The sequence below is a fragment of the Panthera leo genome, chromosome D3, assembly GCF_018350215.1.
Source record: "Panthera leo isolate Ple1 chromosome D3, P.leo_Ple1_pat1.1, whole genome shotgun sequence".
Classification (NCBI taxonomy): domain Eukaryota; kingdom Metazoa; phylum Chordata; class Mammalia; order Carnivora; family Felidae; genus Panthera; species Panthera leo.
The window spans coordinates 12,799,858-12,813,495 of record NC_056690.1 but is presented as its reverse complement, the minus strand read 5'-3'; the positions used below and the strand labels follow the sequence as shown (position 1 = coordinate 12,813,495).

Sequence of the window (13,638 nt, the reverse complement as noted above, 5' to 3'; positions counted from 1 at the left end):
GCACCATCCAATCTAATAGAAATACAGTGTGAATTGAGAGCCACATAGCAATTTTAAATTTTCTAGTAGTTGCATTAAAGAACACAAAAAGAACCATGTAAAATTAACTTAAATAATACGTTTATATAACTTAATGTAACCAAAATAGTGTCATTTTTACATGTAATCAGTATTAAAAATATTGAGGTGTTTTACATTCCCTTTTTGAACTAACTCTCTAGAACCTGGTGTATATTTTATACGCACAGCGCGTCTCAGTTTGGACAGCACCTGGTTTGCGTGCTCTAGAGCCATATGCGGCAGTGGATACGGTCTTGGACGGAATAGGTCCACAGTTACTCATCTGTATATGTCACAACATAGTAATGAAGAGAGCAGCACACAGTAATAACTAGGTTTGGTTTAGCACCAAGTCTGTGTTAAGGTAATGTTATACCCAGTACATACGATAACACACCTCATCTCCAGTCCATTCTGGTAGCTGTTCCCGCTCTTGCTTTAACATTTTTAGAGGGAAAATCCAAGAGGCAAGCCATGGAGGAGCCTTTCTTTTTGGAGGACCAGAGTGTTTCTCTGGTCTCTGTCGTCTTTCTGTCTCATCCATGTCGAGTGCAGTTTGTTTTTTCATCTCAAACGTTGTTTAGGGTCATATCTTTTCAGAAATTCCTTGTAACTTAACAGCATTTTCATCTTTTTGCAGTCAAAAGAAAATGGGCATGGCGGACTAATTATTACTCACTTCATCACTTATTGAATGTTTCGGTGTTATGTGGCAAAGTGTTGACTTCCATGCATACGTTATGTTATTTAATGTATACCAAAAAAAATAGGAAGGTAGATACGATTACCATTTTGCAGGTGAGGAGCTTGAAGCTAGAGAAGCTATGAGTCTTCCTTAGGAATATCTGACATTGGGGCTCCTGGCTGGCTCAGTCCATGGAGTGTGTGACTCTTTTTAAATTTTTTTTTACATTTATTTATTTTCGAGAGAGAGAGAGAGCACAAGTGGGGGAGAGGCAGAGAGAGAATGAGACACAGAATCCGAAGCAGGCTCCAGGCTCCGAGCTGTCAGCACAGAGCCCGACGCGGGGCTCGAACCCACGAACCGTGAGATCATGACCTGAGCCGAAGTCGGACGCTCGTCTGACTGAGCCACCCAGGTGCCCCTGGAGTGTGTGACTCTTGATCTCAGGGTTGTGAGTTGAGACTCCCATGTTGGGTGTAGAGATTACTTAAAAATAAAATCTTAAAAAAATACAGATTTGATAATAAGAATGCTGAAGGCCACTTTTTAAAGTGAATCTCTGGCAAGTGGAATCTCATTTTCCATACTTTCTTGTGTGTGTTCTTTTTTACTTTTGATAAAAAATGTCACGGTTCCTGAGGTGTTGAAAATTGACATATGCAGTTTTGTTAGGTTGCATCAAAGAACTTCAGGATCCCCAAGTGGGAAACGCCTTTAGTATATTTCTTAGAGAAAATTTAGACACTAATTTAATAAAATAATTTTTGGTAAAATTTCATGCATAGCCAGAACACCTGTATGTGAAGGAAAGGCTTTAAGTTCGTTGTCATTTTGACACAAAGAGAATTTGTACAGTTTATTTTCCAAATATTTACTTGGTGATTAAGATCTATAGTAGGAGTTTGAGACTTTTGTGAAGCAGACTTAGAGTTTAAAATGTTATACAGAAACATTAATTTTGTTTTAAATTGATCAGTAGTTTGCTCTTTGGCTTGGGAAAAGGAGTAGGGACTAAAAGATAAAGGTGATGGATGTACTTCAAGTGTAACCTAACTCAATGTTAAAGTCTTCAGTCTTGTTTCAAGGAAAACTATTGATCTGGTGGCTGCTACATTTGAAGACCATGTTTCCCCCTCAGACTCCACTGGTTCTCTGGGATTTTCTGGCTTGGCTTATATCCCTAGTTCCATGAATTGTCAGATTCCTTAAGGGTAAAATACTGTCCTAGCAAGAAGGTGCCTTGAAGATCTACTTGGGGGTGGGGGGGGCGGCGTTAGTTTTTCCTCTTTTCTCTCTTTTTTTCTTAATTGGCGGCAGCAGGTACCATTTTGTATAATGAAATCTTACCCAGAATCCTATTATAGGAAATAGAAGTGGAAATAAATGATGAGAGTCAAGGTGGGGATCTGAAATCCTGTCTGTTGGCCTCCTCCTTCCCTTGTTTCATAGAGGAGCACCTAAAGCCTTATTCAGGATTATATAGCTGTTTAACTGGGAAACATGGTAAAGATCATCTGGTACAGACGTTCTCGCCATTCTTCTGCCTCCACGTGGCGGAGGCTCCCCCCCCCCGCCCCCGCCCTCCACAAACAGAGGAAAGCCGGCAAGCCTGGTGAGAGTCCCACGTTTAGTCCAGCCAAGCAGGTGAAGGATCGGAGGCCCTGAGGGCGGAGGTGACCTGACCCGACCATAGCGGTGCTGAGCTGTGAGCGCCTGGACTGGGGAAGCGTTCCCAGTGCTGCCGCCATGCGGCTCTGCCTCAGACTCTGTAGCGCGGGGCAGAGCACGATGCAGTTACTCCAGAAGTCCTCTCTTAGTCTGTTCAGCGGTGGCTGTTTGCCTCTTCACACGTTGAAGCTACTTGGGCACCTGGGGGGCTCCGTTGGTTAAACGTCCTACTCTTGGTTTCGGCTCAGGTCATGACCTCACAGTTCGTGAGTTCAAGCCCCACGTCAGGCTCTGCCCTTGACAGTGTGGCGCCTGCTTGAGATTCTCTCTCTCTTTTTCTCTCTGCACCTCCCCTGCTTTCTCTGTCTCTCTCTCTCTCTCTCTCTCTCTCAATAAATAAATAAACTTAAAAAGTTTTTTAAAAAGTCTTGTCAATGTTGACGTTGCTAGAAAGAGCAATGTGATGGGAAATTGGGACATCAGATAGCTTTCCAAAACAGTGATTTAAATTCATGGCTCCAAATTTGTAAATAAATTTGCTGTACAGGACACCCCCTAGTGGCCAAATCTCACAACCACACCTGGCATTGCATTATATTCGCCTCAGCTTTGAAGAGTCAGTCATTGCCTTAATGAACCACTGTTCATGATGGTGGCCAACCTCAGGTATATGAAAATGCTTTTTAAAAAAAGGATTGAGAGTCACTGTTCTCTAAGTATTTCTTAAAATATACTTTTTTTTTTACCAGTTGATTTTTAATAAATCTTTTGAGTCTAAGTAGGATTATTAAACCTAACTGTGAAGTTTCATTTTAATGTCAATATGGAAAGAGATTGTGGAACCATTTCCCCAAAGAGCAGTGAGTGTGGTGGATTTTTCAAACTAGCTAAGTAATTTTACTACATCTAAACCACCCTTCCAGCTCTAAATTTTTATTTTTTGTAGTATAAGTGCCTGATGGATTTTCCATGTAAAATTTGCTAGATGACATTTTTATATAATTCTGAAATATTTCATACATATTCGTAAGCAGAGATAGAACTTTTAATAAAGTTATTCCGTCAAATTTCTTTCAGCTTCTACTTATTTCCTCTCCTTATGCTTTTCAGGCAATCATTTGTTAGAAGAAAAATGTATGTTATGTAGACTTTGTCCACTTAATTAACGTGAAATCAAATCATAAAGCATCAGGGGGATAGTGGTAAAGTTCCAGAAAGGATAGTTTTCTGGTGATGACCTTATTCTTAGAAACTTCCGTTATTAATATTCTATGGTGTAACTGATACAACCATTCAATTAGCATTATTTCTGATGCAAGTAGGGTGCCTGCCTATGAACTGGGGTATTTTAGAAGTCCTGCCTGTTAAAATATTACTGTTTTTTCTTTTCTCTCTCTCTCTCTCTCTCTCTCTCCCTCCCTCCCTCCCTCCCTCCCTCCCTCCCTCCCTCCCTTCCTTCCTTAGCAGTTGCAGACTTGCAAAGGATGTTTCCCACCCCTCCTTCTTTGGAACAGCACCCTGCATTTTCTCCTGTGATGAATTATAAAGATGGAATCAGTTCAGAGACAGTGACAGCATTAGGCATGATGGAGAGCCCTATGGTCAGTATGGTTTCAACACAGCTCACTGAATTCAAAATGGAAGTAGAAGATGGATTAGGAAGTCCCAAGCCAGAGGAAGTAAAGGTAATTGCCAGTATATTAATCTTAGCAGGGCAGGGCAGGGCAGTTTTTAAGCAGATTCATATGCATCTTCAAGATAGTATTATCTATATGCCATACATACCTAAGTTCCTAAGAATCCTCGCAGTGGATCGTGAGGTACATTGTTTTCTATATAAATTATAGTGTCTTGATCAACTTATAATTTTGGCATTAGCATGTTCTGCTGACGAAATGAGAGAAATGCTGAATTCCAGTGATTGTGGTTGCTGTTGTGGTGTCCTGAGTCGTTCACCGACATTATCACTGGCCCCCTCTTGTTGTCACAGGACTTTTCATACGTGCACAAAGTTCCAACTTTTCAACCTTTCGTGGGTTCCTCCATGTTTGCTCCACTGAAGATGTTGCCGAGCCAGTGCCTGCTACCTCTGAAGATACCTGATGCCTGTCTGTTTCGGCCTTCGTGGGCGGTGCCTCCTAAAATTGAACAGCTGCCCATGCCGCCTGCAGCCATTTTCAGTAGAGACGGTTACAAGTACGTGCTGGGATCTGCATCGAGCTACTGGCCATGTGAACGGGTTTTGAGCTTAACTAAACTTTTATCTACAATGATGACATCACATACCATTTAAAACTTTCCTTTCTTGGCCATTCGTGTTTTTGCACACATTATTTTGTATCGAAAGTGTACATGTCTTCTAAACTAAATTTCATGTACACAGATAAATTAAGGTTATTTGTATAGAGAACCACGGTGTTCGTGCTCATTCCATGTCAAATCACTGTCTACCACGAATCAAACACTAGATTGGAGCTTAGGATATATTACTTCTTTAAAAATACTACCATTTGGGGGTAGTATTGGTAAGTACTTGGTTTGTGACTTGATCACTCCAAGTGTGTTTACTGAAGGCACTTTAAAATGAAGTGATAACATGGAGACTTTCTCTGATGCTGACCCCACGTCATAAGAAAGCAGCAACAGAGGTGGTAGGAGAAGAGGAAGGAAGAGGCTGGGTTTCCGGTAGCTTGGGCACTTTTCACTCTGTCAAAAAACAGTACTTACATCAACAACGCAGAGTCCGTTTCCCCTATGATTCATAATTTCTTAATAAAATACATGCTATAAAATAGAAGGCCACAAACTCAAATTTCTGTCAGGACCAGGCAAGCAATGTACGGACAACACGGACTGGGGAAAGCAAACGACTTGACAGCACCAGTGGTCAGTGTCCCCTAGCAGGATGGCAGGAACGGGCAGGGTCCGTGATGGACCCGCTGAGAGAAGGCCTCTTTTGAAGTGACTGTTTGCTGTGCGGTGACAGCACATAGTTCACACAAGGATGTGGGAGCCTGGAGATCTGCATGTTTATATACATTTCCTTTTTACAAACGTTGCTAATTAGTTCAGAGTTACATTTGAGGAACCAGTAAGACAAGAAGACAGATTCCAGATCCAGTCTGCGGGCTCCATTGGTGACATCAGATAAAACCATCTTGATGAAACCAACGTTAGTGTCCCAAACGGGCTTTATGCTCACGTATGTGAAGTCAGTAGGGGATTGAAAAACCGCGACGCAGGTGTGGGATAAAAGAACCCACCCAGACTTGGGAAGGTACCGCTGTGCTGACGTAGGACTCCATTCCTGCTCCTCCCTTTTTTGTTTCCTCCTGTCTGTGACCTTAAATGACCATCTGATCGGAGTCTCCCCTTCTTTAAAATGGTATAATCCTGCCCTCCTTCCCACACAAGATCTTCGAAAGGCTCCGGCAACTAATGGTTGGGGAAGTATTGTGGCAATGACAGCTCACCAGCAGTGTGAAAGAGCGTGCTCGAAAGGACCCTGGTGGTGACCCCCCTGGCGGGTCTCCTGCTGCCGTGCTCCGGCTGGACTCGGTCTTATTTAAATAGGGCCTCTGCTGCAGTACAGGGGAGCCCACTGGCCCGTACACGTTGCCATGCCCTTCTCAGCAGTGCAGCAGCTCCAGGGACCCGGTGGACGGTTTCATCTCCTCCACACAGAGGCTCCTCAAAAACCTGAAACGCAACCCGTTGCTGTACGGTCGGCTAAAAAATCAGTGATTTAGATCACTGCTTATTCTGTTCGGTTTGTCAGTAGCCACCCCAAAGATCCTTGGTATCCTTGGCTGGCACCGTTAGGAACTTCGTTCGACGAAGTATCGGCACGCCTTCCAGTGTGGCCGCCCCTGCCCGGTGTCGTAGCTGTGTGCCTCTTGAAATGTGGCCAGTTGAGACCAAGACTGAATGTTTGGTCTTATCTAAGTGGACCTAAACTTTAGCACGTAGGGCTAGCGGCAGCCTTATTGGCCAGCAAAGCTCTAGACTGTGTGAATTCCTTCTGCTGGGGCCTCCCTCACCCTGGCCACCCCTTTGCCACACTCAGCACGCTGGTGCTTCCTTGCTTGACACCTGTCTTACTGGCTGTGAGCTGACTCTTCTTCTGCCTTTTTACTGTTGAATACCTGGCGTCTAGCATGGTGTTGGTCCTCAACTCATTTTCATCGAATGGGGAAAAATCAGGTTACTGTGCAAGCTAAACCATTCTTACCACCTAGGGAGCAATTCCATCATTTGGGTTTTGCGTTAGGAGCCATAGTTCCTCTTCTGATCTGAGCTGCATAGTAATTCATAGGGTTTTATCAAACAGGAAAATGTGAAAGGAGTCCAATTAGGGTAAAGATCTTTATTACGCACTTATTATTTTGGTCTCTGAGACAGCAGTGATTGCTAATCAAGGTTTCTGGGTCATTTTTTATCTGTTCTCAGAGATACCACTGTGCCTCAGATTTACAATTTCCTTATAGTGCTTGGTGTAGATTTTTTTAGGCTGGTAGTTGAGGCATAGCTAATTAAAAATCACAAGAATTTATTTGAAGAGCCATTGCTTTGTGACATTCTTCTTTCAAATTGTAAGTGAATGAACATGTAGTTTATTGGAAGAACATGAGTTTAAGCTCAGTATTAATAGATTTCTAAAGAATAATAAGTATCAAATGAAATCTGTGTTCTTTTGATACCTTCTAATTGGACAGAATGGTCTCGTGCTGTTTTACATGTACATCTAAGAGTGTATATCAGAAAACTTTTTGGAATAAAAAAACAGCAGAACATTGCAGGCACTGTTTTGTGCTCTATGTGGCTATTCCAAGAAGAAGTCATTGCTTATGGAAAAATAGGTAACACGGTGCTATCAGTCTCTGGGAACTGAAACAAATTGTGCTACCAGTAATGCATAGCATATTGAAAAATTAAAAATGAACTAAAATTGCCTACCACTCCACAGGAATCTAGAAGAAGTGTGGAAGCTGCAATATAGGATGTGTGCCTGTAACTCATGTAACGAGTACTAAGGCCTCCTAGCTACACACGTGATATTTGTATTAATTGTAGTGGAGCACTGGCCAGTGGCTTTCCTACAACTGGATTCCCTCATGGTGACTCATTATTATAAAAACACAGGCCTAGATAGGCCTGTATTTTGAAAATAGAAGAATAGCACATTTTCATGTGTGTCTGACTTAGAATCATATATGGATCATCGCCTTAGAGAGCAAGCACGGTGGCACACTTTCGATTTCAATAAATGACAAAAATGTAATTGCCAGTTAGATCCAGATTTTATCCTATGGCCTTCTAGCTGATTTAGCATCTGAACTCATGTGCTACAGTTTCACGTAGTAGTTACGGTTTTTCAAAACTACCTTGACCAGACTCAGCACCACGTTTTCTTCTAAAATCAGGGAAGTTCCTTTGAAAAATTAACATGAAGATTGCGCAGATGTGGAATAAGCAGAAGGAAGATGCTGTGGTGTATTGCTCTTCATGCCTTGCTGCTTGCTTTCCCATCCACTTCACTGGCTTTTTTGGGTGCTTTTATTTTTTTTAAGAAACACTGGAATATACCCAGGGATGGCATGCGTGAAGGCTGCGGCGTGCGGGCGGGCGGGCGGGCGGGGTGACCGTGAGAACCCTGGCAGTCTGTGACGAGCGCGCGTTCTCACTCGGCATTCTCTGTTGCAGCAACGTGCCTAGTGTCGGGAGCCTAGCAGACCCAGACTACCTGAATACGCCCCAGATGAACACGCCGGTGACGTTGAACAGCGCTGCCCCAGCCAGCAACAGCGGGGCAGGAGTTTTGCCATCTCCAGCAACCCCTCGCTTCTCTGTCCCCACACCACGAACCCCCAGGACCCCAAGAACTCCCAGAGGAGGGGGCACTGCCAGTGGTCAAGGGTCGGTTAAATACGACAGCACCGATCAGGGCTCACCTGCCTCTACTCCTTCCACCACGCGGCCCCTTAACTCTGTGGAGCCTGCCACCATGCAGCCGATTCCCGAAGCCCACAGTCTCTACGTCACCCTGATCCTCTCAGATTCCGTGATGAATATCTTTAAAGACAGAAACTTTGACAGCTGTTGCATCTGTGCCTGCAACATGAACATCAAAGGGGCAGATGTTGGGCTTTACATCCCCGATTCTTCCAACGAGGACCAGTATCGCTGTACCTGTGGGTTTAGTGCGATTATGAATCGCAAACTTGGCTACAATTCGGGACTCTTCCTGGAAGATGAGTTGGATATCTTTGGGAAGAATTCTGATATTGGTCAGGCCGCGGAGAGGCGTTTAATGATGTGTCAGACTACCTTCCTTCCTCAGGTGGAGGGAGCCAGAAAGTCCCAGGAGCCACCTATAAGCCTCCTCCTCCTCCTCCAGAATCAGCATACACAACCTTTTGCTTCACTGAGTTTCTTGGACTACATTTCCTCCAACAGTCGCCAGACTCTTCCCTGTATGAGCTGGAGTTACGACCGGGTGCAGGCAGATAATAATGATTATTGGACGGAATGCTTTAATGCCTTGGAGCAGGGCCGACAGTATGTGGACAATCCCACGGGTGGAAAAGTAGACGAAGCGCTGGTGAGAAGTGCCACTGTGCACTCGTGGCCTCACAGCAATGGTAGGTTTTCCAGAACGCACACTTACTTTGCAGATTTTCTTCGTATGGTGGTAAATTATAAGCTTTCTTTGTTATAGGACAAATCTCAAATTTCACTTCTTCAGAAGAACTAAAGTGAGAGCCCTGTTGATAATTATCCTAAATTTAAGGACTGGAGAAATGTTTCATATGGAAACACCTTTTGAGCAGAGGAATTATTTTGTGAAAACTTCCTATCGTGTTAATTCCTATGGGCCACTGGTACTGAAACCGGTGGCTGCTAAGTGTCAGAGTTGTCGAGACTGTACGGGATACTAGTTTGTACCCCCTTTCATGTTTACATCCACCATTCTTCTAGACCGGTTTTCCATGGTCCTTCCTCCATGAAGCCTTCTGCCCATTTCCAGAGCACTTTTTCCTCCCTCTGGTTTTCCAGTGCTTTGTATCTTACACCAGTGATCACGGTTTACTTTGCGTTGTGGTTCCCGAGGCATGTCACTGGCTCTTCTGTTGTTAAAAGCTCCAGTTGACAAATATCTGTGACGATGAGCTCGAAGTGGGCCACGGAACTTGCCATTCGCTTCCTTTATTCATTCGCTATTCCGTGATGCATCCTGGGGGATAAAATGACCGAAAGAGACAAGGTACCTCTCGGAGGGACTTTCTGATCTATTCTGGATGATGTACATTAATCAAGTAATTACACGAATTAGCATATTATTAGAAACCATCATAAGCGATGAACGCATGGGATAAGGAGAGCGTCCCTAGACTGGGGTCAGGGAAGACCTCCTTGAAGAAGTACTAATGTTAGAGATCTCAGTACTGATTAATTGGATAAAGAGAGTGGAGAGCAAGGAATTGTGTCCCAGGTAGAAGGAGCAAGAGTGAAGGCCCAGAATTATGTAGAGCTTGGGGCTTTCAGAAAACTGAAGCCAGCTTCCAGTTGGCTAGATTTACAAGAACCTTTTGAGACCTGCTGGGGCTGGGGGCTTTATCCCAAGAGCCCTAACAGGTCATTGATGGGTTTATGAAGAGGCATTGCCATCAGACTTGATGGCAGTTAAGGAACAGATACTCTCAGGGGTGCCTGGGTGGCTCAGTTGGTTAAGCACCTGACTTTGGCTCAGGTCACGATCTCATGGTTCACGAGTTCGAGCCCTGCATTGGGCTCTGTGCTGACAGCCTGGAGCCTGCTTCAGATTCTGTTTCCGTCTCTCTCTGCCCCTCCCCTGCTCACGTGTTCCCTCTCCCTCTCCCTTCCTCCCTCCCTCTCTCTCTCTCTCTCTCTCTCAAAAATAATAATAATAATTAATTTTAAAATAAAACAGAGAAACAAATACTCTGACTTCGGTGCAGGCTGTGGATTTGGAAATGACAGGAACGGTGGAGAGACTACAGGTTTAATGTAGTGGCTCAAATAAATAATAGCTTGGTTTCGTGTCTTAGCAAAGGAGATGGAAGAGAAGTGGAAGCATTCAAAAGACGTTGAGGAAGTGGTAGGACTGCAGGATTTGGTAGTGGGTTGGATTTTGGGGCTTGGGGAGAACGGGATGTTAAGGAAGACACCCGGATTTGTGATGCATATACCTGGACCCACAGTGACCTCGTTCAAAGCTAGGTGTACTCGAGGAAGACCCTGTCTGGGGAGAAAGCCCCTAAATTGAGTTTTGGTGATTTTAAAGATCCCTTCTGAGATACCCAGCTAGAGGTTTCAAGTAGACACTTGGGATTTGACAGGCCTGCAGCTCAGGGGGAAGGGAGTGGTTGGCTTGTAGATCGGAACTCAAGTCAGGAGCACTGAGGAGGAGGGAAGCTCACTGAGGAGGCGGACAAGACTAGAACCGCAAGAGGGCTTGGGACAGAGCTTTACTGAATTCTTTGGTGTAACCGAGTTCAAGAAAGAGTAGAGTGGTCAATAAGCATTAAAGCACAGCTGAGCTTTTAAGATGAGGATTAAACCCGTCTTCTGACCACGGTGAGGGCTGCTCTGGAGAGAGGTGGGAGCGGCCAGGCCTGAGCGGTCGGTTACGTGAACGGAACATGGACCCTGTCCTGAGCAGCTCTGAGCCTTGTAGGAGAGAAGGCTGTATAATCTTCTTAAATATAGTTTGAAATCGGGAAAAGAACTATGGCTCGAGGATAGAGCTCAGCAGAGTAGGGGTGATAGGCATTTTCGGAGTAGCCAAGCAAGGAGGCTTCTTGGTAGGTGGAGACTCCTAAGGAAGTATTCAAGGATGACACTCACTTCTGTAACTGCTCAGGTTTGAGCACAGTGCCTTATACTTAGCAGGCCTTTAATTAATGTCTGTGGGATGAATTTATGAATTAAAGAAAGTGCAGTCTTTCCCCTACAGAAATGTGGGTGATTATCTTGGGTGGTTCCTTTTACTAGACAGTAGCCTTCAGACAGAAAAGCATTCTGTGGGTGGATCAGTACTGTCATCTTTGGATATGAAAAATAGCAGATTTTGTTGCAGGGAGGTGTGGGCTTCAAAGTCAGAAGCTGGAGAGTACCCGACAGCTGATGGAAGTGAACGGTGCGGGAGCCGGGTCTGCAGACAGCAGCGCCCTCGATTGTCTCGCACGGCACACTTCCTGTTCCGTGTGCACAGGAATAGCCCCACGGAAGTGCGTCTGCTTTTATTTTTCTCTAACGTGTGGTTCTCTCGGTCTTTTTCCAACTTTTGATAGAGCCGTGGGTACAAGAAGTACTTTTTTCTTTACTATAAGGAGAAAAGGCAGCACAGGCTCGAAGATGAAGGCGATGGCCATCGCTCCTTTGTCAGGCAAGCAGCAGAGCCAAGTGAGGAGAGAGCGAGCAGAGCCGGGGGAAGGGGGCGGCTGTCCGACCGCTCCGGCAGGGCTGTCTGTGCAGGAACGTGGCTCCGAGCCCACACTCGCCGGGCCTCCCGGCTCTTTCGGGAGGTGTTGGAAATTTAGGTTTGCCACTTGTGTTTGATTTAGGAGATACACCTCAAAATGTCTTAAGCACCCTGTGTTTCAGATTTAGTGGGTAGGTAAATCTTAGATTTCCAACCGTGTCCCTTTCCTAGTCAGCTAGAAAAGGAAGAGTAAGGGAAGGTCTTTAGGTATGCAGCCGTGTGGGTTCATAGCTGGTCACCTCAAATTTGATGAGCTCTTTCATCGGATCTTTCTGAGAATTCGATGAGCGTGATGGACGTTCCTCCCTGGGAAAGAGTACGCATTTGTACGTGCATGCAGGGTTTTGCATAGAGTTTGAGAGGTTTCTCAGATTCTCTGTTAAGAGCCCCTCCTCCTAGTAGGAAGAATGTTTGTTCTGAAGCCCTGAGTCCCACCCTCCTCTGGGTGGATGGCCTCTCGTCCTGGCGTTGCCTTCGCCATGGTGCCCTGTGCCTCTGCCTGCGTGCAAGGTCGCCGTTCTCTTTTGTGCACTCAGTGTTTTGTGAAAATGTTTTACAGTAGGAGCATTTTTAACAGTTTTTTAAAAGCTTCTGTGTAGGTTTTTTCCCCCCCACTTAACACATCCAGAACATCAGTGTTTGTAAATAAAAGTAATACGATAATTGAGAAACTTTTACAGGGTTTCTTATGTAACCTTGGAAACGGGTTCATATGATTTGAAAGAGCAGGTCTATCCATCTTTTTACTTCAAAGCAGTTCTACAGTTAGCCTCTTGAATATAGAGTAACGTACTTCTCCTTTTATTATTTCCAATAATAAATTATAAATTACTTTATAATAATAAAATACCTTTACTGTTGCCAGGTAAGTCTAGCATTTTAGAATCTAGTAAAAATAGAACGTGCCACCAGTGTTATCTTTGTCATGGGCTGTAACTCCGGTCCAGAATTAGGGCAGGAAAGAGGACAGTGTCGATCCCCCCTTACGATTTCTGTTCCTTTCCGTGTCCCTTCTCTTCCAGTGCTGGACATCAGTATGCTCTCCTCCCAAGATGTGGTCCGAATGCTGTTGTCTCTGCAGCCCTTTCTCCAAGACGCCATCCAGAAGAAGCGCACGGGCAGGACCTGGGAGAACATCCAGCATGTGCAGGGACCGCTAACCTGGCAGCAGTTCCACAAGATGGCAGGACGGGGGACCTACGGTAGAACCTCTTCCCTCTTTCAGTTCCTTCATAGGTTGTTGCCGTAGAAACCAGCTTTAGTCACTGCCAAGTCCTCGCCTCACTGACAAAGTAGCATCTTTCTTTTCACGACTGTTAAGCTTTATAATCTCTTTTCTTTCCTAAAGTCAGTTTGGAGTTACGTTTTCTTAGCATCCTTGGCAGAAACAAGGTCAATGAGGAAAATGATCCTTAAGTAGAGTATCCATTAGATTTTCCTCACCTTCCTGATCCTCATTGTATTTTCATCTGGATGAACTTCTGAATTAGTTCTGTCAACTTCTTCAGAGCCGGGATTATCATGCTTAAAGGAAACGATGTAGTGCTGCTTGGAAAACTAACTTTAGCTTGTTCTAGTTTGCCCTCTGATCTTCTCGAACCTCTGTAAGCATGTTCTGACTCATTTAAGTAAGGTCCTTCATCAGGAGCCATATAATTAGAGGATTTGAAGAATACTGTTGAGAGTTACGCTGTGAACCTGCAAGGAAACTTCTGATGCC

General features: G+C 44.6%; 1 protein-coding gene across 5 annotated transcripts in view; it reads left to right on the top strand.

The window, feature by feature from the left end:
• Positions 1-13,638, top strand: part of MED13L (mediator complex subunit 13L) — a 301,789-nt gene that overhangs the window by 265,634 nt on the left and 22,517 nt on the right. For 4 of the 5 annotated variants that reach the window (XM_042910865.1, XM_042910868.1, XM_042910869.1 and 1 more), the window contains 4 exons: positions 3,878-4,098; positions 4,404-4,609; positions 8,117-9,054; positions 12,941-13,120. In XM_042910865.1, coding sequence (XP_042766799.1) covers positions 3,878-4,098; positions 4,404-4,609; positions 8,117-9,054; positions 12,941-13,120 — 1,545 coding nt within the window. The remainder of the gene's footprint in view (positions 1-3,877; positions 4,099-4,403; positions 4,610-8,116; positions 9,055-12,940; positions 13,121-13,638) is intronic. The other variant, XM_042910866.1, reaches the window with a different exon arrangement.